This window comes from Condylura cristata, unplaced genomic scaffold, assembly GCF_000260355.1.
Source record: "Condylura cristata isolate star-nosed mole 26May11 unplaced genomic scaffold, ConCri1.0 scaffold00010, whole genome shotgun sequence".
In the NCBI taxonomy this organism is placed as follows: domain Eukaryota; kingdom Metazoa; phylum Chordata; class Mammalia; order Eulipotyphla; family Talpidae; genus Condylura; species Condylura cristata.
The window spans coordinates 58953827-58981679 of NW_004567111.1; the positions used below are offsets into that span (position 1 = coordinate 58953827).

General features: G+C 38.2%; 1 protein-coding gene and 1 pseudogene across 1 annotated transcript in view; one reads left to right on the forward strand and one right to left on the reverse strand.

Annotated features, from left to right (window-relative positions):
• Positions 1-11090: 11090 nt before the first annotated feature.
• The window catches only part of SEPT10 (septin 10), a 98254-nt gene continuing 81491 nt past the window's right edge, over positions 11091-27853 (reverse strand). Inside the window, 4 exon segments of the mRNA XM_012723256.1 lie at positions 11091-12961; positions 12963-13132; positions 18109-18241; positions 22026-22194. Coding sequence (XP_012578710.1) covers positions 12913-12961; positions 12963-13132; positions 18109-18241; positions 22026-22194 — 521 coding nt within the window. The 3' untranslated portion in view covers positions 11091-12912.
• Positions 23794-24856, forward strand: LOC105853465 (annotated as a pseudogene).

Here is a 27853-nt window from a genome sequence, read left to right on the forward strand (position 1 = left end):
CCCCATGACTAGGGTCTCTGCATTCCTAGAGCAGGAAAATTGCTTCCAACCCTTTAGGACTCAAGTTACTTCCCTGGATGTTTTACTGTGCACTGTGGTAGGGGCCCTTACAAGCTACGCCAACAACTGCTCTTTTGTCCTGACCCTGATCTGGTTCCTCTATGAGGACATGGATTGTCTTTTTCCCCCATTTTCTAGCACAATAGGAAAATGGAGCCTAAATCCTCAAATTGAGAATAAGAAAGGCTTTTGAGTTACTTTGAAATCCTAGCTGATGTGAGTTTTAAGAACTTGGTATGAGTTTTATGATTCTTAGTATGAAGTAATCAATCCTGTTTATGTGTTTAAGGAAAATTTAAACAGAACATATAATACTTAGTTTTGTGCTTGTAAACTTGTTTCAGTGGATACTAACTCAGTTTTATGTAACCAGTGTGCCTATGTAGTGGGGATTAATTATAAGGAGAACTTGCAACTACTTAATATTTTTGTCTCAAATACATTAAGTTTCACATGATGGTTGAAGTATATAATGGGTCACACAGAAGAGTTGTCAGTAGTACAGAATGATCATGCTTTTTCTTAAGTTCAGAGTCTAAGGCTGGTTTCCATAATCTTTTCAACTAGAAATGGGTTAACTTTGTTTTACCATACCAATAACCAAACTGGCATTTGAAAGTAACTTTACTAAAGTCTAGCATAGATTTTTATAAAATTGTATAAAATTTTTATATGCATATTGTATTTTTAATAAAATATGGCTGATTAATACAAATCACTATTCACAACACATCACTGAGCTTAGCTAATGCTAAGTGCCTCAGCTAATGCTGAACAATGCGGCATTGGCTGGGCTCTGTAAAATAGGTTATCTGCCTAGGGACACACCAATTCTGCTCCTAACACTCCAGAAGTGGGCATTACTGATCCTAACAATAATGTTCAGAGCTTTTTTACATGATACCTGTAACTAGTCTTACTAGTGTTTATGATTAAATGCAAAAATAGAATTTAAAGTGTACGTCCAGATAAGGTGTTCTATGAAAGGTTTTATTTGTAACTTACACAAGTGCCTGAAAAAAAAAAAGCCATTAGAATCCTACATAAGGATAATTTTATTTATAATATCCCAGTATGAAAACTAGTGACAAGAAAAAAATTAAAAACTATTGCTTTCAGACTACAACCAAGGTAGTGAATTAACACATCCTTTGGCATGAATTACATTTGTATCTTTATGTGACTGTTCAAATGAATAAAGGTAATTTTTTAAAAAAGATTTATTTATTTATGCATCCAGAACTGGGGTGGAGGCCAGAGGTGCAGAAGCAGAACAGGTAGATCAATGAATTACATTGCTGGACCAGCAGAGATCTGCCACGCCATGTGGCTTACCTCTGGGGCGGGGATCAAACTCACGCTGAAATGGCTTTAGCTTCTTAGTGCTGTGCTTTAACCCGCTGCACCACAGGGGAGGACCCAAATAAAGGTTTTTTTTTTTTTTTAAAAAAAAGATTTATTTATTTATGCATACAGAACTGGGGTAGAGGCTAGAGGTGCAGGGGCAGTGAGAGAATTCACCAGAGACAGAGTAGGGAGCAGAACAGGCCGAATGATGAAGTACAATGCTGAGGGGAGCAGCAGGTGAACCAGGCGAGGTCTGTCACACCATGTAGATCACCTCCGGGGCAGGCGGAGATCGAACTCATGTGGATGTAGCTTTAGCTTCTTAGTGCTGTGCTTTAACCTGCTGTGCCACCAGGGAGGGCCCAACGGTATTTTTAATAAAATTATTTAACCTTACTATTTTTTCCTGGGCCTTTTTTTTTTTTTTTTAAGATTTTACTTATGCATTCAGAAATGGGGTACAGGCCAGAAGTGCAGGGACAATGAGAGACTTCACTAGAGCAGGAGCAGAACAGGCTGACTGGCAAAGTACTAAGTGCTAAGGGGAGCAGTGGGTGAGACCGGAGAGGTGTGCTGTGTGCCATGTGGGTCACCTCCCTGGCCGGGGATTGAACTCACACTGAAGCAGCCACAGATTGGCTTAGCTTTGCAGTGCAGCATTCCAATCTGCTACACCACCAGGGAGGGCCCTCTTGGAACACGTTTTAAACATATGATATATCCTATAAGATTAGTGTATAAATACTCAGGTTCAATGGTATTCATCATTAGAAAAACGGCCTATATAACTGGATTGAAATCTTTACTTTAAAAATCTTTCGTCATTTAAAGGAGCAAAGAAGATACATTGGAACAAAGAAAGTTTGTTCAGCAAGTGGTGCTGGGAAAACTGGGAAGCTAAATGCAAAAAAAAATGAAACTAGATCACTACCTCACACCATACACAAAAATCAACTCAAAGTGGATTAAATCTAGACATAAGAATGGAAAGAATGAAGCAAAGATGGGCCAAACACTACACGACATACACTTCAGCAACATCTTTAAAGAAACAGCACCCAATGCAATGATAGTGAAGGAAAGGATAAATAGATGGGACAACTTCAAGTTAAAGAGCTTGTGTACAGCAAAAGAGACATTTATAAAAAACAGACATACATCCCACTAATAGGGAAAAAATTTTCTCACACAAAACAAGCAATTAAGGATTGATCACAAAGATATACATAGAACTGATGAAACTCAACAAAAATAAACAACCCCATCAAAAAATGGACATAAGAGCTAAAAAGACATTTCTCCAAAGAGGAAATGCAGATGGCCAACAAGCATATGAAAACATGTTCATCATCACTTATAATAAGGGAGATACAAATTTAAACCACAATGAGATACCAGTGAGAATCCACCTCTTAAAACAACTAACAACAAATGTTGGTGAAGATGTGGAGAAAAAGGAAGTCTCCTGCACTGTTGGTGGGAATGCAAACTAGTACAACCACTATGGAAAACTGGAGGTTCCTCAAACTGCTAATCTTGGAGCTTCCATATGACCCAGCAATCCCACTCCTAGGGATCTACCCAAAAGACACAAAACACTGATTGAAAAAGACACTTGCACCCCCCTGTTTATTGCTGCTTTATTTACAAATAGAAAGACATGGAAACAGCCCAAATACCCAAAAGTAGATGACTGGATTAAAAAGATGTGGTACATATACACAATGGAATATTACTCAGCAACCAAATAAAATAAACACATGTCTTTTGCAGCAACATGGATGGTTAGTGAAATAAGCCAGAAAGAAAACATGGATGCTTAGTGAAATAAGCCAGAAAGAAAAGGAAAAATACCAGATGGTTTCATTCATAGCAGCAGTACAACGGATCAGGAGAGAAAATAATGATGATGATGAACATCTATATACCAGACATTTTAAGGGGGTGGGATGGGGAGTGGGATCAAAAACAGTGGGGGAAGGAAATACACTGGATTATGGTGATGGCACATGGTGATTTGGTGATGGGAAGCCCCAGAGGATTACAACTGAGATGGAAAAATGCACAAAATGATGTAAAAATAAACTATTATATTATTTTTAAAAAGTCTGTCATTTATATATCTATATAACCCTGGGGGTAAACTTTCACACTTCCATATGTGCAGATGGTAAATGCACAAATATATTCTCCCTGTCTAGAAGTTGCCTTTTTGTTTTAGTAATTTCTTTTAAGGTATAAAAGCTTTTACAGTAGTTTGATTTAGTTTATTTTTGCTTTTGTTTGTGGTTGCAGCCCCAAATACATTTCTGTAATTGATGAGTAATTGATTTTTCCTTAAGTATTTTAAAATTCTAGATCTTATATACAATCTTTAATCCACACTGAACTAATTTTCTGTGTATGGAGTTAAATAAATATCTGGTCTTTCTTTCTCCTCCCCACCTTGCTTTCTCTTTTTTTGAACACGACTTGTTCATGTATCCAACACCATTTTTCAAAGAGACTTTTCTTTCTACATTCAATGGTCATTGTCACTACACCTCCTGCGGAGTCTGTGTGAGCAATCACGCGGACGTTGGCTCATAGTTCAAGGAACAGGGCATGCAGAGGGGCATCGTGGCATTTTACTATATTTTGGAGCCTGACTTCTTGCTTGCTGGATTCTGTCTTTAATAATGCTTTCAACCTGTTAATGTTTCTTTCTACAAGGATGAGCTTACCACTGCCAGTAATGAAGTTAGCAATTTTGGGCCAGCATATATTCTGGGAAAGAGGCTTTAGCATTCACCCAGGGGAAGTAAGGGAATGAGCTTCCAGAATCAACAGGTGAGCCTACCCCATATACAGGAATTTATTATAAGGGACAAAGAATAGTTAATGTGAAAGGAAAAAGATTCAGGTGGTAGAGTTTTAGCTTTTGGGAAAGATGAAAAAGTCCACCTCCTTCTTGGTGCACGTTAAACAAAGCACAATAAGAATCTATTTTAGAACAATACCGTAAGTCTCTACTATATTTGCTTAATCATAAAGTTACTGAATGGCAACAATATGGAGACTATGTAGCATAAAGACATAAAATGACTCTTCGAGCAAGGCAACAATAGGGAATGGAATGAAAAGATTAATTAGACAAAATATACCAAACGGATAAATGACCACATTCACCCAGTAACCGCTATTTGTTGTTTCTGGCAGATTGTCACCTCCTTTCCCATCCGCTTCTAAGAAAAATGTAACGCTTGTACTGTTCTGCTAAATATGTAATGAAACGCTGATGTAATCATCTTGCCAAAAAATAATGTATAAATGCGAAACCTTACTTCTCCAAATTACATTCAGATATGCACTCTTGAAGTCATGTCTGTCTGTCATTCATATCCACCTCCCTTCGAGAACTCATCACCCTGAGGTCCAGAGCCCCCCCACTGTGCCGATCTGCGGCAGGTCATGGTTCCTTTGTCAAAGATTAACTGTCTAGATTTGAGTTTATTTCTGTGGTCTGTTTCTGCTTTTGTTACAAAGCACAGTATTGATTATTCTTTCTGTTTAGTACAGTTTTAAGTTAAGCAGTATGATTCTTACATTTTAAGTTAAGCAGTATGATTCTTACATTTTTTTTTTCTTTTTTAAGAAGAAACAAAGAAATAGACATTCCGTGCTCATGGACTGGAATAATGAACATTATTAAAATGGCCATCCTACCAAAAGCAATTTATAGATTCAATGCTATTCCTTAAAATTTCAATGGCATTCCACAAGGATAAATACTGATGAAATTCATGTGGAGCCACGAAAACCTTGAATAGCCAAAGTTCTCCTGAATAAGAGGGAAGGGAAATATATGACAATGCCATAATAATCAAAACTGCATGGGACTGGACCAAATACATACAGGCCAATGGAACTATATAGAAAACTCAGATATAAACCCACAGATATGGACTGCTAATCTTTGACAAAGGAGCAAAGAATAGGCAATAGAACAAAGAAAATTTGTTTAACAAAGGGTGCTTGGAAAATCAGCTGCTACATGCAAAAAAAAAAAAAATGAAGCTAGACTACTAGACTACTACTTCACACCATACACAAAAACCAACTCAAAAAAAAAAAAAAAAAAGAACTAGACATAAGCCCTGAAACCATAAAATATATAGAAGAAAATATTGGTTAACACTACATGACATATACCTCAGTGACATCCTTAAAGATATATTTCCCAAAGCAAAGATAGTGAAGGAAAGGATAAACTGGACCTAAATCAAATTAAAGAGCTTCTGTACAGCAAAATTGAAATTAACCAAAATAAAGAGACACCCCACTGACTGGGAAAAATTTTTGCACACAATACTAATGATAAATGACTGAGTTCACAAAGATCTAAAAAGAATTGATGACACTCAATAAAAATAAAGTGAACAACCCCATCAAGAAATGGGTATAAGAGCTACAAAGACAATTCTCCAAAGAGAAAATGCAGGTGGCCAACAGGCATATGAAAAAAATGTTTAATATCACTTGTAATAAGGGAAGTGCAAATCAAAACCACAATGAGCTACCACCTCACCCCAGTGAGAATGGCACACATTGAAAAACTAGCAACACATGTTCATGTTGGTGCTGATATGGAAGAAAAAGGAATTCTACACTGCTGGTGGCAACTCTACTATGGAGAACTGTTTCTCAAACAGAGCTTCCATATGATCCAGAAATTCCACTCCTAGGGATCTAGCCAAAAGACACAAAAACATTCAGAAGACATCTGCACCCTTTGTTGTTTTTTTGCAGCACTACTTGCAATCAGGAAGATGTGGAATCAACCCAAAATGCCTAAAAATAGATGACTGGATCAAGAAGATATGGTACATATACAAAATGGAATATTACTAAGCAATCAAAAAAGATAAACCCATGCCATTTGTGGAAACATGGATGGAGCTGGATTACGTTGTGTTAAATAACCCAGAAAAAAAGAGAAAAATAACAGATGGTTTTACTTATAGCACGAGTTTAAGGGATCAGAAAAAAAAGATAGCAATTGTAATATAGTAAAAACAAAAGTCAACAACTATAAAAGACATTCAATGGGGGTGGAGAGGAACAAGATCAAAACTGGAACAGGAAGAGCACACAGAATTATGGTGATGGCACACGGGTGAACTGGTGGTGGAAGTTCACAGAGATTACAACTGAGATTAAAAAATGTACAACATGGGACCTCCCCCGCAGCACAGCACTAAGAAGCTTAAACCACTTCCTCATGAGTTCAATCCCCGCCTGCCCCAGAGGAGATCCACAAAGCGCGGCAGACCTCTCCTGACCCGCCCGCTGCTCCCCTCAGCAGTGTACTTCGTCAGTCTGCCTGTTCTGCTCCCCACTCTATCTCTGGTGAATCCTCTCACTCTCCGCATCTCTGGCCTGTAACCCAGTTCTGTATGAAAAAATAAATAAATCTAAAAAAAAAATGTACAAAATGATGTAAATATATATATATAAGATTGGGTCATTTGTGGTACCATACACATTTTTTAATTGCTTGTTCTATTCCCTTGAAAAAAGTCATTGGGATTTTGATAGGTATTTCATTAAATGTATACATTACTTTAGGAAATATGACCATTTTGTTTATTCTTTCAATCCATGAACATGTGATATTTCCCATTTCTTTGTACCATCTTTTACTTCTCTAGGCGATTCATTCCTTTAAATCCACTCCCAGATATTTCATTCTTTTTGGTACAATTGTAAAAAGGATTGTTTAAATCTTCCTTTGCACTCATTGTTTGCTTATAGAAAGGCAACTGATTTCTGTGTATTGACTTTGTTTAGCCACTTCATTTTTTCTTCTTCTTTTTTTTTTTTTTTTTGTAGATGCTTGGATTTTCAACGTATGTGTTTCTCTGTGAAAAGTGTATTTTATTTCCTTTTCAATTTGGAATCATTTTGTCTTTCCTTATCTGATTGTTTTGTCTAGGACTTCCAACATGGTTAAAGATTAGTGGTGAAAGTTTTAATTCTTGAAGAAATGTTTCTTGTTTTTCAATATTGAATATGATGCTTTTAAACTCAAAGGCTGTAACTGGCTTTTGCTTTGTTGAAGTAACTCCATTTACTCACACTTTTGAATTTTTATCGTCTATGTGTTTTTGAATCTTGTCAACTATTTTTATTTGGATTTGTCCTCTTATCTTAGTAATTCTAGCTAAGGGTCTGTCAATTTTGTTTAGATTTTGAGGACCAAACTCTTGTTTCACTGATCTTTCAAACTATCTTTTGTTTCCTATTTCATTATTTCCACTCTAATCTTTGTTATTTCCTTCTGATTATTTTCCCCCTAGTTCTTCCTTCACTTAGGAAGTTACATTATTGGATTTCTTGTTGTGTAATGTGGATTTACATTACTATGTATTTGTATTATTGCTTTTAGAACATCCAATAGGATGCTTATCTCTCAAGTTTCATTAGCCACAGATACTATTTCTTGTTTGATTTATTGAACTAGGAGTTGCTAAAAAACAATTTTTTGTAGTCTCCACATACTTTGGTTTGTTTGGGATTATTTTTGTGACTAATTTATAGTGTTATACTATTGTGATCAAGTAAGATGCTTGATACATGTATTTTCATATAATTATAAACATGTTTTCTGTTCTGTCCCAGTATGTGATCAATACTTGAGAAAGTTTCATGTGCACTGGAAAATAACGTATATTGTTATTTTGGGATGGAAGGTTCTGTAAATATTTATTATACATTTAAGACCTTTATTTCCATGATATCTGCATGATCTTAGTGCTTTGTGTAAGAAGTGTGTTGAAGTTTTGCATTACTGGTGTGTTTTGGTTATTGTTTTACTTCAGATCTTTTTAGTAGCTGCTTACATTGTAGGTGGATAGGTACTAATGACAGTTAATATCTTCCTGGTGAGTTACTCCCTTGATCATTATAGAGTGCTCACCTTTGTCCCTTGTGGCGCACTCTCTGCCAACAGAGAGACGCCACGATATATCTTTTTTTTTTTTTGAGATTAATTTATTCATACAGAACTGGGGTACAGGCCAGAGATGCAGAGGGTGAGAGGATTCACCAAGGACAGAGTGGGGAGCAGAACAGGCAGATGGACGAGGTACACTGCTGAGGGGAGCAGTGGGCAGGTCAGGAGAGGTCTGCCGCGCCATGTGGATCTCCTCCGGGGCAGGGGGTCGAACTCATGCTAAAGTGGTTTAAGCTTCTTAGTGCTGTGCTTCAACCCGCTGCACCACCAGGGAGGGCCCTCTGTTTCTTTTTTAATTTCTCTCTTGCTGCTTTTTCATTTGGATGGCTTTCCCTGGTGGTTCTCTCAGTTGTTATTTTTTTTCTGTGTCTATACTCTGGATTCTTGCTTTTTGGTTATTTAAATTTCTGATTTAGTATTTCTATTGTCACTCTGCTCACAGATCTTTCTTTTCTTGGAGAATTTTCAACATTTCTTGTAGTGCAGGTCTTGTAGTGGTAAACTTCGTAAGATTTTGTCTATAAAGCTTTTATTTCATATTTGAATAATTTTGCAGGATAGAGTATTCTTGGTGGCTTTTTGTCTTTTAAGATTATGAACACTTCACTCCACTTTTCTGGCATGAAGGGCAATGGCTGAGAAATCTGAGAGCCTGAGGTACCCTTGTATATTCTTTTAAAAAATCTAACAGCCTGTACTTCTAATCATTTAACATTTCATAATTTAATAGGTGACTCGGTGAGGGTTATTTTACATTTAGAAATCTGGGTGTTTTTTGTTTCCTGGACATCCTTTATTTCTCTTGAGTAGCATCTCTGTCCCCTTCATTATCTTTTACCTTCTGGAATTCCATTATCCTTGATACCTCTTTGAATTGAACCTAATGTTTCTTATAGTTCCTTCATTTTTCCTAAATTATATTTTTTGTATTTGAGTGATTTGTACATTTTTGTCTTCTAGCTCTGAAATAACTCTTCTACCCGACTAATTTCTATTTAAAACTTTTTACGTTTTATTCAGCATATCTTTTTGTGTTATGTTAGATTCTCCTTCTAATACCTCACTTTTAAAACTGCTATCCTAAAATCTTTGTCTGTTACAGAGGAATCTATTTGTTTCCTCTATGTATGTACCCGAATTCTAGTTTTCTGCTTTTTCCATTATACTCCTTGCTTCCTAGGTATTTGTATGTTTTTTTTGTTTCCTTTTGGGGGGTTTGTTGATGTGGCAAGCAGGAGTGGGGGTTAAGAAAAAGATGGGGCATAAAATTCTTGCCCTCAGTCCTGATGAATCAGGGTAATTCCAGATAGATTCCCTCTGCCTTCTCTCTTCTTTCTCCAACATTAACAATTCAATGCTCAAGGGATCCTACAATCTCAACCCACTTCCTTGCTGCTCCATTTCATGACAGAAAGCATGTTCCATCAAGTTTACCTGGTGAGATATGCAGAGCATGTGCATCCTGACACAGACTTATATATGCCTGGTACAAACTCTGTGTTCTGGTATTGTTAGTATGGCTGCCACGAGGAACCTGGATTGCCAGGTGCCAGAACTGTTCACTTAGATTTTTCTATGCGTAGACAGAGGTCTCTCCCACCTGCTGCTCTACCTGCTGCCCACATTTTGGTGACTGATCCTGGAGGAGCTCCATGTGATGCTGCCTCCAGCATCACATGATGGGTGGGTAGAAAATTTCCCTTGCCCATATTGCCTGCCACAAAACCCCTGACAAATGAACAAACACCAGTGACCACCCTCATGGTCCTGAGTGTGTACAAGGACCATGAGCCCTCTGTGAAAAGTTCCAGTGATAGCATTCATTGTGGTTAGTATGTTTGGTAGCCAGTCCTCAACTGTTCCACTGGCAAGGCTACTGATTTCCTTTGCCTCTACTCACCACCCCACAAATATTCTACCAACCTCAGCGTAAAACCTTCAAAAAAGTCCTCCATCTGTCAATAGACCTTTGAATCTCCTTTTGAACTTACTTTTAGTATTTTTTAAAATTATATTTTTAAAATTATATTTGGGGAGAAAATGATCTAAAAGTCTCTACTCTGCCATGTTGTGGTAAGAGATATTTTTACTTTTTAACATTTTTTCACTGGAATAACAGATTAGTAGCTGCAAGTATAGGTCACTATGTTATATAATTTGATACAAAAACTTAAGATCACATTATCGATTCAATAATTTTAAAGTTCTATAAAACTATTGAGAAATTAATATCAGGTTACATAATACAATTTAAAATATATTTCCAATTTTACCTTTATTATAAACAAAGAAGTTGATTTTGGAATATAAATGCAATCAGGTATCCACATATGACTGAGTTATACATTTTCAACAGCACTGATAATTTGTACCATGGTATATAGCACTCAAAGTGACAGTGACAGGACAGCAGGAGAAATGATCCAGAATCACTGGAAATCAGCAGCTTAAAAATTTAAAACAAAAACTAATAGAAATTATATCCTCCAATCTGCCTTTATATATTAACCTTACACCAAGTATTATTCCATAAATGGCAGTGACTGCAGCCATTTTCCAGTACAGAATAAGTGATACAGCAAATAAAAACAGCAAGAAAATCAAAACATACATCTAATATTTTAATAACTTCTGCTTGATGACCTTCTGTGATCTGGAACCTTTGTTTTATATAAAATTGGAGCTGGAAAGAGAAAAAAATCTTTTGATTGGTACAATATAAAATATAGATATAGGAAATAAAAACTGCTAGTCAATAGTTTACAAATTTTACAGAAAGAGCACATGTAATCTAACATTCTGTAGTATTTACCTACAGAACTTTGGAAAAGAAAAAAGAAAAAACAAAAAACCAAAAACTATCAACCCCTATTAGCTGTTTTGAGTTCTCAAAAACTATAGGGGTGGTTCTTATTTTAAATAGCACACACACATATGCTAATGATTCTTCCTGAAGAGGGCTGACAATTTTTACAGTTTTTCTTATACTAAATGAAATTGGGGAACACAATGTTAGTAACACTGGTTGGGTTAAGATGAAGAGGATAAAGGGGCAAAAAGTCACTGTAACTTTATAGTCCAAAGCATGTTAAAAAACAGTAATAGATTATATTCAGTTAATCTTTGACATTCAATGCTGAAATAAAACACAGCTATGATAAATGATATTCACTGACAAATTGTACTATCCACTTAGTACTAGCACTACTCTAAGACTCTGGGAACGAATATAACAAAGATCCATGCCCCTGTGAAGCTTACATTAAAAACTTACAAATGATAAAGTTCTTTCTTTGCCCCTGAAACTTTAGGGTCCACAGGCCAATTACAGCCACAAAAACTGTGGATTAACTTCAGAGTACATAAACAGAAAGCCAACATATACCAAGGTTCTATTTCCCTAACGATTCTGAAGTTGAATTCAATATTCTGAAAATGCTGAAGATGTGGTGATATTACAAAGGATGTGCTTCTCTATGAGGAACATAGGAGTTATGCTGCTAAAGCAGAGTTAATTGGAATAAATGGAGACAAAGATGTGCAAATAAACATTTCCAAAAAAATGAATTTCATGAATAGTCAGTCAAAATGGCAAAAAGATTAAGTGAGAGAAATGGGGGAGGGAGAGCACTTATTTTTTTTAAAACTTTGGTAACTGTGATTTTAACACATACCCCAAACCTAAAATCCTTGAGATTATCATCCAAATGCTACTCATGGCCGCCCCATTGTACTGGGGCCCTCTCTACCTTCCTCTGCATCTTTACGTCCACCATTGGTTTCACAAGTTCTGACATCAAAGCACAGGAGTTGGAATCGATAGCCTGGATCCCTTATTAAGATAAAAATTCTCACAAAATCATTATCAGTAGAAATTGGTTTAAAAATAGTGAAGCTATGAATTAAATTTTTTATCAAGTATTATTTTATGTCTATGATTACCTAACAAAGCTAGATAGGAAGTAACATAACTTATGGTGGCTCGGTAGTCATTAGATGGAAATAAGAAGAGTCATATCTCCCCACCCTAATCCTCTTTATATTATGATCTATTTTTATTTTGTTCATTCAGACAAAAATGTACTGAGTGGCTAATACATGCCAACTGCTGTTCTAAAGAAATAGCAGTGAACAAGACAGACAAGGCTTATGCTCTCAAGGAGCTGGCATTACTTGAAGCAGTCAGACTATGAATAAGGAGACAATGGTGAGAAGTGTATGTAGAGGGCTAAATTTAGAGTTTGATACATACATACTGCAATAGAATTTGCATCATCAAGGGAAAAATAGCCCATTTCTAATAGATACAGTAAAAAATATGTTCTTAATACATAGAATGCTGCTGCAATTAAAGTAAGTTTTACTGGTGATAGGTGTGGTGTGCTAACATATATCTGAGGAGGTATAAATGTATATACCTAATCATATACAGTTTTATAAAACACTGTCACCTCAATAAAACAATAAATGAAAAAGATCAAATAGGGCAATGAGAGAGAAATTTATGGGGCCTACAGAAACTGGGAGGTTGGGGATGGCTTACTTCTTACGGTCCTTATCTTTCCTCAGGTTGCTGCCTGCTGGCATAAAGGTATGGCTCTGGTAAATCTCAGAGGTAGCTTTCTTTTTAGAAAAAGCAATTATTTCTTCTTCCAAAAGTTTTTTCTTTTCTTCAAGTTTCATTCTCTCTTCTTGGTGAAGTCTTTTAAGGTGCTCAAATTTGGCCTGTAGCTGAAACAAAGGTGCAATTCCTACTAATGACACAGTATGGCAGCACATACACAGGTAACATAGACTCTGGCTCAAAATACAACTGCTGAAGCTTACTCACCTTTACAGTATATCTACACACTTCCTGGTTCATTCTTCAAGTAAAAATGTCTAAGACACTAATGGATCCCCATGCAAAAATTTAATGAACAAAACACTAGTCTCATGAACAAATTCATTTTTAAAATACCTCTACATTTTTTCATAGTCTCTTTAAATAATTTCTAAAATCCATGTTCAAATAAAATGAGGAACACAAATTACAGAAGTGATGAAAAGAAAAAAAATGGCTTATTTCCCAAATAAAGTCATCAAGTGTAGTAAAAAGTCAACCAAGTATTGGTAGAAGCAATACTAGTAAACCTACTTAAGTAAGCAGCTTGTCAAATGTCAATTTCAATCAAAAACCTAAAGAAAGCTATTAAATTTTCCCCTAGTCATTCACCTTCAAATATAAACTAATCAAAATTTGTTAAATTTAGTTTTATACATAAGTTTTCAGTACAAAAGAAACTGCATCATACAGGGAAAAATAACCTATGTCTAATTGATAAAGTAAAAAAAAAATTATGCTTAAATACATATAATGCTGCAATTAAGTAAGTTTTGAAAAATTCACAACATTATAGCATGAGGTTTCCTTAGTACAGCTGTTATTTGAGGAAAAAAAATCTAGGAAGTGAAGCAAATCCTATGAGTCAGTCATGACCATTGCCTGTCAAGAACAAAAGCAGTCTTTAGAATCTGGATTAAAAATGATAACTTTAATTTATCATTTAATCTGGTTTATAAGCTTTCAATTGGTATTTTCAATTTTGGGCAGCAACCAGCCACTTACAAAAATAGTAGGACTTGTTTTCCAGAAAAGATGACATATAATGTCTGAGGAAATATTTCATTAAAAGTCAGAAGGCGGGCCCTTCCCTGGTGGCGCAGCGGGTTAAAGCACAACACTGAGAATCTGGAGCCGCTTACGCATGAGTTCGATCTCCGCCTGCCCCGGAGGAGATCCACATGGCGCGGCAGACCTCTCCTGACCCGCCTGCTGCTCCCCTCAGCAGTGTACTTCCTCGATCTGCCTGTTCTACTCCCCACTCTGTCTCTGGTGAATCCTCTCACTCTCCGCATCTCTGGCCTGTACCCCAGTTCTGTATGAATAAATAAATCTTAAAAAAAAAAAAAAAGTCAGAAGGTGAAGATAGAAACTGGGAAGAGCTAAACTCCATTCTAATAAACATTAAATGTTCCAAGTATGGAATGGCGAAGTACTATAACGGGGACAGGTTTGAAATAGAAAGCCCTGCAGCTATCATCTCAAGAGAAGCATAGGTTCCTAATCTGCTTTGCTAATGGTTCCTGTATAGTAAAAATATTTAAGCAGGCAAATCTGCTCAGCCAGAGCAAGATGATAAACTTTTGACTTTCCAAATCAAAGCAGGCAGATGCACAAAAATGTCCCAACATACATCATCATCTTTCAAACTCCCAGAGGTTGTCTTGTCTTCCCAAATCTGATAAAAACTATTTTTTTAAAAGATTTATTTATTTTTGTGCATACAGAACTGGGGTACAGGCCAGAGGCTCAGGGGCAGTGAGAGGCTTCACCAGAGACAGTGGGGAGCAGAACAGGCAGATCGGTGAAGTACACTGCTGAGGGGAGCAGCCGGCGGGTCAGGAGAGGTCTGCCAAGCCATGTGGTCACCTCCAGGGCAGGCGGGAATCGAACTCATGCGGGAAGTGGCCTTAGCTTGCCAGTACTGTGCTTTAACCCGCTGCGCCACCAGGGAGGGCCTGATAAAAACTATTTTTTTTTAAAGATTTATTTATTTGTGCATACAGAACTGGGATACAGGCCAGAGGCTCAGAGGCAGCGAGAGGCTTCTCCAGAGACAGAGTGGGGAGTAGAACAGGCAGATCAACGAAGTACACTGCTGAGGGAAGCAGAGGGTGGGTCAGGAGAGGTCCACCACGCCATGTGGTCACCTCCGGGGCTGCCAGGAATCGAACTCATGTGGAAGTGGCTTTAACTTCTTGGTGCTGTGCTTTAACCCGCTGCGCCACCAGAGAGGGCAGATAAAAACTATTTTTAACACTCATTTTGTTAGAAAAACATCCTAAAGCTGTTAGGAATCTTGAAATTCCACCTTCTCTTTCTTTCCTTTATGTTTAACAGAACACATTGTATTAATGTTGCTAACATTTGTTACTGTAATAAACAAGTCCAACTATTCATAAACTCAAACATGAAAAAAAGTTTTTACTCTACTATCATAAGTTTTCTAGTTAAAAAAGTTTAGCATCATTGTTTTCTATTCATTATAACTCCTATCGCTATATTGATTTCTCAGAAATAATCTCAAACTCAGGAATATTCTTGAATGGAAAGATTCAACAGAGCACTCATATGAGATCCATGATTAAATTCTTGTTCAAAGATAAACAAAAAGTCGGTCCTCCCTGGTGGTGCAGCAGGTTAAAGCACAGCACTAAGAAGCTAAAGCCACTTCAGAGCATGAGTTCGAACCCCAGCCCCGGAGATGAGCTATATGGTGTGGCAGACCTCTTCTGACCCACTTGTTGCTCCCCTCAGCAGTGTACTTTGACAATCTGCCTGTTCTGCTTCCTACTGTCTCTGGTGAAGCCTCTCACTGCCCCTGCACCTCTCACCTGTACCCCAGTTCTATATGAGTAAAAAATAAATCTTAAAAAAAAAAAAAGTCACCAAAAAGAAATAATAAAGACAATCTTGGGAAAACGGAGAAAACTGAATATGGACTGGGGATTAGGTGAAATTATGGCATTCCTATTAATTTTCTTAGGTGTAATTTTTATGAAAGAAAACACACCTAAACTTATTAGAAATGTGCAATGAATAAAAGTGACTGGGGACAGAATAGGGATATAGTGTAACTACGTCTACAGCATCATTTAGATGAGGGTATACACACACACATAGTACAGAAGAAATGGACACACCCTACTGAGTGGGAGAAAAAATTTATACACCATACAAATGCCAAGGGGCTGATATCAAATCTCTATAATGAGCTTATACAACCAAACACAAATAAAGCAAGCAACCCAATCAAAATGTGGGCTGAAGAGTTAAAGAGATTTCTTTAAAAAAGAAAGGCAGGACAACAGGTATATGAAAAATATGCTCAACATCACTTTTAATAAGGGAAATGCAAATCAAAACCACAGTGATAATACCTCACATCAGTATGAATGGCATGAATCTAAATAAAAAAACCAAATTGCAGATAAGTACTACTGAGGATGCATAGGAAAAAGAACCATCTTATACTGCTGGTGGAAATGCACACTATAAAACTGTGAGGAGGATCTTCAAAATTCTAAAATTGGATCCAGCTATTCCATTCCTAGGAATCTACTCAAGGGACACTAAACATTAATTCAAAAGGAAACCTACATTCCTTAAAAAAAGACAAACCCAGATCATTTGCAGCAATGTGGATGGAGTTGGACAGGATGATACTTAGTGAAATAAGTCAGATGGAAAAAGAAACATATTGGATGGTTTCACTTATAGGTGAAAACAAAAAACAAAAAAAACAAAACTTGAAAGCTAACTGTATGTGAGGCACCCAACAAGGGAAGGGGAGGGAAAGAGGTCAAAGCAGAAGAGGGAAGAGCATAAAGTAGTTTGGTGATGGTTCATTCATGGATGCTGTGGTGGTGGGCAAATTATGGTTACTACAGTAGGCAGGGGAAATCAAATACTGTACAAAAATGAAATAAAGCAAAAAAAACTCAGAAAAATTTTTCATTAATAAATCTACATATCAGGAGGGACATATGTACTTTCACTTTTCTTGTCTGATCTCTTCAAAATAAAATATCAAATGATGAAAATAAGTAAGATATATTACTAATTTTATTTAACCATTTACTGTAGGGTTTATTGAAACAGTGAGTACTATAAATTTACTCGAAGTGCTAAATTCCTAAAATTACAAATGATTCATTAGGAACTTCTGTTATTAGTCATATTCATCTGTATTAACATTTCTGTGTTCTCTTTGAAATTCCTTTTTGTAGCATATCCTTTTCTCACCTTAAATATGATCATATACTTAAAAGCAGTCATTGCAGTTAGGTCTAATTAACTAGTGAACATATTTAAATCAAAACTAAATTATATCAGAAGCAAAGAAAAATTATGTTTGTTCACTAATAAACTTTTTTTTGTGACAAGCTCTCCATAGGTCATCTAGACTGCTTACCTCATCTAGAAGTTTGAGTTCAAAGTTATAAAGTTGCTTAACAGTTTTCATAGTTACCCATTTCAGCAGCTCTCAAAGTCTCATAAAAAGCTGTATCAAGTCACAGCTCTAACATTTTTGGCTCATAGTTAAAACAATTCATAGTAACCTATTCCATCACACGTACTAGCAACCTATCACAATTCTTAACAACCATCACAAATCCACTTCTAATGGAAGATTAAAATTTGATCAAAAAGGCCAAAATTTTAACTTTGATTTCAGACAGTATTTTTTTTTTTGATCTGCATCCAAGGCTATGAATAAAAACTGATACTTTTTTTTTTTTTAAGATCCTATTTATTTAATCATACAGAACTGGGGTACAAACAGAGGTACAGGAGTGTTGAGAGGCTTCACCAGAGACAGAATGAGGATAACAGGCAGGTCGACAAAGTACACTGCTGATGGGAGCAGAGGGCAGGTCAGGAGAGGTCTGCTGTGCTATATGGGTCACCTCCAGGGAAGTGGGATCAAACTTGCACTGAACCGGCTGCAGCCAGCTTGCAGTGCTGCATCCTTACCCGTTGAGCCACGAGAGAGGGACCCAAAATTGCTACTTTTAATGAACAACTAATGTCCAAAACATTCTTAAATTCTTGAAATAAATCCCAGTTAATAGTGTGAAGCACATCAAACCAGTGTACTTACCTCTCTTTCAGCTTCTTTCAGGTTGGCTTCTTTCTCTTTTACTCGCTGCACAAACATCTGCTTCATTTCCTCTTCCTTCCTCTGACGTTCACCATAAAATTCATGTCTTTTGGCTTCATAGGTCTCTTGAAGACTAGAAAGTTGTGATATATTCTCATGTTAAAAAGATGATGAAACAAACTTGTAAAACAAACACCTTAGGGTAAGCCTCATAAACCCAACTATAAGTACCAACATCCTCTTACACAGAGAATCCTGAAACATGAAATTTTCTACAGCAGAAGACATGAAAAGGCTAATAGATTGTAAAATTTTGAAATATCCACTTTACCAAATCCGTAGCAAAAAGTACTCTCACTTCACTCCAGACAAACTGCTTTTAAACTTTAATATTTGGTGTCAGTTAATGGAAACCTTTTTAGTCACCTTGGATTCTTTCCTTACCCTTATCTCCACATCTGATCGCCCTCGTCTGAGAGTTTAACCTATAACCCTAACATCATTTAATACAATCTTCTTGTAATTTCTACAGATGTACTGTTAAAGTTCACCTGATTTCTATAACATTCTTTTTTTTCTTTTAAGTTTATTTATTTATGCATACAGGAGCCAGGGTACAGGCCAGAGGTGTGGAGGGTGAGAAGATTCAATAGGGACAGAATGGGGAGCAGAACAGGCAGACTGATGAAGTACACTGCTGAGGGGAGCAGAGATCAGGAGAGGTCTGCCACACCATGTAGGTCAGTCCCCTAGAATGGAACTACCACTTCAGTGGCTGCTGAGAGCTCCACGGTGCTGTGTGTTAACCCTCTGTGCCACAAGGGAGGGCCCATTTCTCTAACATTTTATCCTAATTATTACAATAATGTTCTAATTGATTTCTGATCTTTCAGTTCTTTTACTTTTTCTTGCTGCTTCTTAAGACTTTCCACAGAACCAGATTTCATCTCTTTTCTCTTCATTAAACTTATGTTACCTACAGAATCCCACCACCTTTAAACAGCACTTAAGAAACTTTACAATCTAATTTTATTCTTCCAGATTCATTTCTTACTAAACAATGACTGCAGCCATTCATTCCTATTCACTGTTCCTAAAACACAACAATTATTTCTTGCTTTAATCTACTGTGTCATCTCTGTGTCCAATGCTTATTTCCCAACCCCCAACTATGCTAGATAATCTATTTCTCAAGATCAAATTCAAACTTCGTCTCTGAAGCTTGAATATACATTATTTTAAGAAACTAACCTCCATAATTAACCTCTATAATCCCTATAATTACTTTCCTTCCTTTACAATGTATTTTACTAGTTTAAATTATGCCAAGCTTTTTTACTCTAAATAATGTAATAGTTTATTTTTACATCATTTTGTGCATTTTTCCATCTCAGTTGTAATCCCCGTGGGCCAAATCACCCATGTGCCATCGCCGTAGTCCAGTGCATTTTCCTCCCCCCTCACTGTTTTTGATCCCATTCCCCACTCCACCCCCATAAAATGTCTCTGGTATATAGCTGTTCATCATTATCATTATTTTCTCGCCTGTTCCATTTTATTCCTGCTATGAGAGAAACCATCTGGTATTTTTCCTTTTCTTTCTAGTTTATTTCGCTAAGCATGATCTTTTCCAGCTCCATCCATGTATCCATGTTGCTGCAAAAGACATGTTTCTTTTTTTTGGTTGCTGAGTAATATTCCATAGTGCACACACACAACATTTTCTTAATCCAATCATCTACTTTTGGGCATATGAGTTGTTTTCATGTTCTTCCAATTGTAAATAAAGCAACATGGGGGTGCAGGTATCTTATTAAATCAGTGTTTTTGTGTCATTACTTTCCCCAGCATTCTTTATCTCCTCTAGTGGCCTTTTCATCTCCTACATTTCTTGTATTTCCTTTTTTAATGTCTCATTGTCTTTCTCCAATTCGTTGACTGCCTCATATTGGTTTTTTTTTTTTTCATTTTTTTCATTCATTTCCTCATTTGCACTCTTCAATTCCTTGTTTGCATTTTTCAATTCCTTGTTTGCATAGTTTGCCTCGTATTTTTTTTCCTTCTCATCTTTTTGATTTGTATTCTCTATCTGGTAGGCTGAGCAGTTCTTCTATTTCTTTGGTGATTTCTGGTGACTGAATTCTTTGTGGTGAATTTTTTCCCCTGTGGACTTGCTTGGGTATTTCTTCTTTTCCCTGTCATGTATTTTCTAATAATTTCTATTCGTTGAGACACGGTGTTCCTATTATTGACTGGAATTCTTTCTGGGAAAGCTGAGGGACCTCCAGACATGTCAGTTGTGGAAGATTTTCTGAACTGTGCTTTTGTTTCAATATCTCCTGTTTTTTCAACCTTCACTGTGTGGAATTCTGTCTGTCATCTCAACCATTAACAGTCAGGGGTTTCTTGTGGCGTTCAGCTTCTCCCAGTAACATGTCTGAGTCCTAGTCTCTGGAAGGTGCCTGTTGATCTTTACAGTACACGGATGTCCTCGGTTCCCTCTATGCTAGAATGTGCCTGTGTGGGGTGGGGCTCGTTAGAAGGGTTCTACAACACTATTCTCCCTGTAGCTGGGCTTGTTGTTCAGCCAGTAACTGGTTTTACTTACTTTCTGAGCACTGTGAGCCTTGCAGTACAGTGCTTTACTGGCTCACGTGCCTTCAAGCGTCTGCTGTGGGGGCGGGGGATTGCAGGGATGCAGGGAGCAACAGCAGGGCTGCAAGACTCCCAACTGTGCAGGCTACCAGTCTTCCCTCAGTGCCTCCCAATCTCTTCGTGCCCCTTCAGATCAGTCTCTCCCTACTGCCTGGGGTCCCCTCAGAGCTGAGTTGTCTCTCTAACTCCAGGGTTTTACCACAGGTTTTGTGGGTAGATGTGGTAAGCACTTAGATCAGTAGGAACTCCCCTCTCTGAGGTACTTCCTAGGGCCTCTCTATGATAGGATGTGCCCATGGAGGGTTGAGGGAGTGTTAAAAGTGTTACAGTTTTCCAGGGTTGGGCCTGTGGTTGCTTCATCTAGCAGTTCCCCCAACCTTTAACCTCTGGGGCTTTGTGAACCTTGCTGTCCCCACCTTAATGGTGCACAAGCCTCCAGGCTTCTGCTGTGGGGGGGTGGGTGATGCAGGCAGTGCTGGAAACCTCCCAGCTGTCCCAGTTGCCAGTTCTTCCTCCCCACCTCCAGGACTCTATGTGCCCACTTGAAGCAGTCTTTCCCCTCAGCTTGGGTTCTACTCACTGAGCTCTTTACCTCCAGGGCTTTACAGGGCTGAAGAGCAGCAAGCCTCCCATCTGAGGCACATCCTAATGCCTGGGCACTCCCAGATCAGAGCTCCCCTATTAGAGATCCCCAATCACTGAGTCTCCCTCAGTTATCTTCATTCTTGTGAGTCCAAGGTGCTCTCATTTGGGTTGAAACTCGTAGTGTGTAAGTCTACAGTCCATTTTTAGTCTTATATTCCTGTGTGAGCTTAGACATAGTGATTTCAGCATCTTCACTGTGCTGCCATCTTGCTGGATCCTATGACAAACTTTTATCAGGATAAAAACTAATGGCTTTTTAGCTTATTCAGTATGATTACATTTTAGTATTAAAGTACTTTCAGATAAATACAAAAAATAAAACTGAGTAATAAAAGAATTTTTTCCTTTAGTTATATTTCAACAGGAAATAGTGGTTTTTGTCATATTTTCTTCCTTCTACTTACCTTCTGAAGTAGACTATTTAAAAGCAAAAATTCTGCAAATAATTTGATAAACACAGTATCATTACTAAAAGATTTCATTTCCTGGGATAGGAGAGGTTCTGGAAAACACATTCTCCACCATTATGAAACTATACAGAGGTATAATCCTCTCTCTACCTTCTTCTTTGGTTGACTTCTCAAAGAAATCATACTTACCAGAGAAACTACACTTACCTGACTGGCTTATTCTCTGGGCCCAAATCTGTGAACCCCATTTCCTCGAGCTTACAGCGCCTGTAAAGTTCATAGTGTCTAGTGTGGGTCTGCTCTCGCAAGTCCTCCATGTTCGTACAAATAAGCATTTCCCGGAGCTTAACAAAATCACAGTGGTTTTCATTTTCCACTATCCAGAAAAACAAGAAAAGAGCAACACCATTTAATTGCTGGCATACAATTAAGTATTTCTTGAATGATTGCAGGATGGATTAAAAAACAGAGCACAACATTCTGCTGTCTATAGGAAACACATCTAACTACAAAAGATAAAAACAGATTGAAAATAAAAGGATGGAAAACAATCCTGCAAGCAAATGAACCAATTTTGTATCAGACAAAATAGACTTCAAACTAAAAAAGGTTAAGAGAGACACAGAAGGCACATTGTTTAAGGGGACAATACAACAAGAAGACATAACAATCATCACCAAAAATGCACCAAATGAAGAAACACTAAAATGTATCAGGAAACTATTGTCATCTGTGAATATGTGTATCAGAGAAAATATATACATAGGAGACTTCCACATGCCACTCTCCACAATGGCCAGAGCAACAAGACAAAAAATAATGAAAGACACTAAAGCTCTGAACAAGGACAACGTGAATCTAATAGACATCTATAGAATAATATATAATATTATTAGAATATAGAATAATAATAGCTGAGTACACATTTTTCTCAAATCCACATGGATCATTCTCTAGGATTGACCACGTACTGGGTCACAAGATAAATATCAACAGATACACTAAAATCGAAATCATACCAACTATTTTCTCTCACCATGAAGATATCAAACTAGAAATAAACCATGTGAAGAAGACAAGATCCACCTACCATGTGGAGACTGAAACTCACACTACTGGAGGACCACTGAGGAGATCAAAGAAGAAATTTAAAAATTCCCCGTAGAAGAATGACAATGATGACACAACTCTCCAAAACTTATGGGACACATTAAAAGCAGTTATAAGAGGAAAATATATAGCAATACAGGCTCACATAAAGAAACAAGAAATAACTCAAAAGAAACAACCTAATCTCCCACTTTAAAGAACTGGAAAAAGAACAACAAAGTAGCCCAAAAGGCAGTAGAAGACAGGAAATAATAAAAGTCAAATCAGAAATAAATGAAATGGAAGTTAGGAAAACAATCCAAAAAAATTGACGAAACCAAAAGTTGGTTCTTTGAAAAAATAAACAAGATAGACAGGCCACTAGCCAGGCTCACAAAGAAACAAGAGAAAGCACAAATAAACAGAATCATAAACAAAAGAGGAGAAATCACAACAGATCCAGCAAAAATCAAAAGAATGATCAGAGAATACTATGAACAACTATATGGAAACAAGTTCGACAATATAGCAGAAATGGACAAATTCCTACAACTCTACAACAAGCCAAACCTAGATAAAGAAGAAATAGACCAATTAAACAGGTCAATTACAAGCAAGGAAATGGAAGACGTAATCAAAACCCTCCCTAAAAATAAAAGCCCAGGACCAGATGGATATACAAATGAAATTTACTAAACATTCAGAAAAGAACTAGTGCCTATACTACACAGACTCATCCAAAAAAATCAAAAAAGGAAAACTACCACATCTCAGCCAGGAGCCAGGTCGAGATGGAGGAAGATGCGACCCGAGGCCCAGAGTCGCCGGGGAACAGAGGATAGACTTGGGCCCAGAGTCGCCGGGGAACAGAGGATAGACTTGGGGTGGCGGCCTAGAGATCCGAACTTGGAACCCTCTGCATACGCGGTGGAACCGCCCTGATTTGAGAAGGTCTGCAGGCACAAAGGAGGACAAACGCAACATCCAGATCATTGAGTGGACGCAGTTGGACAAGAAGAAGTTCTATGTGTTTGGTGTGGCGATGACGATGATGATCCGTGTCAGCATCTACCCATTTACCCTCATCCGCACTCGGTTGCAGGTTCAGAAGGGCAAGAGCCTCTACCATGGGCCCTTCGATGCCTTCATCAAGATTCTCCGAGCATTTGGGGTGACTGGCCTCTACCGGGGGTTCCTGGTCAACACCTTCACCCTCATCTCTGGCCAGTGCTACGTTACCACTTACGAGCTCACCTGGAAGTTTGTAGCTGACTAAGCCAGAGCAACACAGTCAAATCACTAGTGGCTGATGGCTCGGCCTTCCTTGTGGCCCAGAGCATCACAGTGCCCATCAATGTGGTCTCCCAGCACCTAATGATGCAGCGAAAGGGTGAGAAAATGGGCCACTTCCAAGTGCGAGGGAACACAGAGGGACGTGGGGCCGTTGCGTTTGGCCAAGCCAAGGATATATCAGGCAGATCCTGCAGGCTGATGGGCTTCGTGGCTTCTACAGAGGTTACGTGGCTTCCCTGTTTACCTACATCCCAAACAGTGCTGTCTGGTGGCCCTTCTATCACTTCTATGCAGAGCAGCTCTCACACCTCTGCCCTAAGGAGTGCCCTCACATTGTCTTTCAAGCCATCTCCGGCCTTTGGCCGCAGCCACTGCTTCCATCCTCCCCAACCCCATGAATGTGATCCAAACCCGAGTGTAGGTTGAGGGCAAGAACTCCATCATCCTGACTTTCAGACAGCTGATGGCAGAAGAAGGTCCTTGGGGCCTCATGAAGGGCCTATCAGCCAGAATCATCTCAGCCACACCCTCCACCATTGTCATTGTGGTGGGCTACGAGAGTCTCAAGAAACTCAGCCTTTGACCTGAGCTGGTGGACTCGAGACACTGGTAACAGTGATGGGGAGAAGCCTGTTGCTTCCCAACACTGCCTGGGTCAGGGGCAGAGTGGGGAAGTGAGTACCTTCTCCAGTGTCCCCACTACTGAACCTAGCCCTGTCCTGGGCCAGATGGGTTGTCTGGGACCGGGACAGAGACTTGGAACTGCTCTTGTGGAAGAGGTTCCATACCTGGATTCTTACCCTCATTTTTCATTCTCTTGCCAAACTGCCCCCCCAGCACTCAGTCCCTGTATTCAGTCTTGCCGTAAGGAAACCCACCTGGTCCCCCACCGGCCCCACTCTACCTGCCCTGTTCACATTTCTTCCGATGCCAGCTATATCCCTCATATCCTGAAAAGAGCTGTACATAGAGCTTGCTGACTACCACTGGTTTTTCCTCTGGGGCTGCCAGCCAGGTTTCCAAGCAGCCCATCCTGCTTCATCTCTTAGGCTCGGTCATTTTTATTTTGTGACTGAGTTGCCCATCAGACTACTATGTTTCTCCTGTCATTGGAGGCAAGGTGCCAGGTACTTTTGCACAGGGAGTAACAGCAGCACAAACTTCTAGTTCTCTAGAACACTAGTCCTCTCTTTGAAGAGGTAATAGGTTGGGGAGAAATGTTGATACTTAATTTTGTGTATATTTTTTAACATCTGTGTACAACTAGGCTACTTGTCGTACTCCTGCTAAAACACCAGTCCTGCAGTCAGAGCACACCCCTCCCTCAGACATGTGGAAAAATGTAATACAGCTTTTCCTTCAATCCCTGCTACTTCATTTTCCCTTTAGTCCCAGCAGCCCAGGATAATATAAGCTGATAAGTTTCCCTTGGCCCATGTGATAAAAGCGGTGGGCATAGTCTGGGGGCACACTGGACATGGAGTACAACCCTGAAGAGTCAGGTCACAAGTAGTTGGATTGGAAAATGCCAAGAGGGTAAGTGTGCATGTCCCCAAACCAGTGAGCCTAGCCTAGGAGAGGGCTTGGGGGTCTCAGCCCAGCCACTCGACAGACACAATCACTTGGCCTCCTGGAAACATGCTTCACAATGGGAATTCCTGAAATGTGGAACTGTCTGTTTTTCTTCTCCCCACTGTGAAGAGCTATCCCAGTCATGGTACCCTCTGGAGGGATGCTTGGAAGAATAAAGAGCAAATCAGGAAGTCAAAAAAAAAAAAAAAAAAGTGAACTTCACACTAATACCAAAACCTAACAAAGAAAACATAAATAAAAGAAAACTTCAGACCAATCGGAATAATAAACCCATTATTGACCCTTAAAAAAAAAAAAAAAAAAAGAACACTTATGCAAAAATCCTCTCCCAGGAGCACAAGGATGGTTCAACCTCAGAAAATCAATGTAATCCATAATATCAAATGACAGAAAAATTAAAACCACATAATAATATCGATAGATGCGGAGAAGGCATTTGACAAAGTTCAACACCCATTTATGTTTAAGACCCCCCCAAATCCTCAGAATAAAAGGAACATATTCCACATGACAGAAGCCATATGACAAACCCACAGCCAGTATTATCCTCAATGGAGAAAAGCTGAAAGCCCTTCCTTTGAGATCAGGAAGACAGCAGTATCCACTATTGCCACTGCTCTTCAATATAACAATGGAAGTTCTAGCCAGAGCAATAGGACACACAAGGAATCCAAATAGAGAAAGAAGTTAAACTGCTCGTATTTGCAGATGATATTAATTTACATGGAAAACCCTAAAAGCTCAACAGAGAAACTAATCAAAACAATCAACCAGTTTAGCAAGGTAGCAGGATCAACACACAAAAGTCAGAGACCTTCCTATACATAACTGCCAATCAGAACAAGCAGAAATTTAAAAAACCATCCCCTTTTCAATTAAAACAAAAAGAATCAAATACCTGGGAATCAACTTAACAAAAGACCTATACAAAGAAAATTACAAACACTGTTAAAAGAAATACAAGACACCATGAAATGGAAAGACATTCCCTGCTCAGGGATCAGGAGAATTAACATCATCAAAGTGGCCATCCTACCAAAAGTGACATACAGATTTAATGCCATCCCAACAAAAACCTCAATGTCATTCTTCAAAGAAATAGAAAAAATACTAATGAGATTCATATGGAACCACAAAAGATCTTGAATTGCCAAAACTCTCATGACTAAGAAGAAAGAGAATGGAGGCATTACAATCCCAAATTTCAAGTTATTATACAAAGCCATAATAATCAAAATTGCAAAGTATTGGAACAAGAACAGACACACAGACCAATGGATTTGAATAGAAAACCCAGATATAAACCCACAGGTTTATGGGCAGCTAATCTTGACAGAAGAGAAAAGAAGATATAATGGAACAAAGAAAGTCTGCTCAACAAATGGTGTTGGGAAAACTGGGAAGCTACATGCAAAAAAATGAAACTAGATCACTACCTTGCACCATGAACAAAAATCAACTTGAAGTGGATTAAAGACCTAGACATAAGAATGGAAACCATAAAATACCTGGAAGCAAAGATGGGCAAAACACTACACGACATACACTTCAGTAACATCTTTGAAGATATAGCACCCAATGCAACAATAGTGAAGGTAAGGATAAATAGATGGAACTACATCAAGTTAAAGAACTTCTGTACAGCAAAAGAAACATTACAAAAAACAAACACCCCACTGATTGGGAAAAAATTTTCTCACACAAAACTAGTGATAAAAAGGATTGATCACAAAAATATACAAAGAACTGATGAAACTCAACAAAAATGAACCCCATCAAAAAATGGGCAGAGCTAAAATGACACTTCTCCAGAGAGGAAATGCAGATGGTCAATAAGTATATGAAAACATGTTCAACATCACATGTAATAAGGGAGATGCAAATTAAAACCACAATGAGATACCACCTCCCCCCAGTGAGAATGGCACCTCTTAAAACAGCTAGCAACAATAAATGTTGGCGAGGATGTGGAGAAAAAGGAAGTCTCCTGCATTGCTGGTGGGAATGCAAACTAGTACAACCACTATGGAAAACTGTTTGGAGGTTCCTCAAACTGCTAA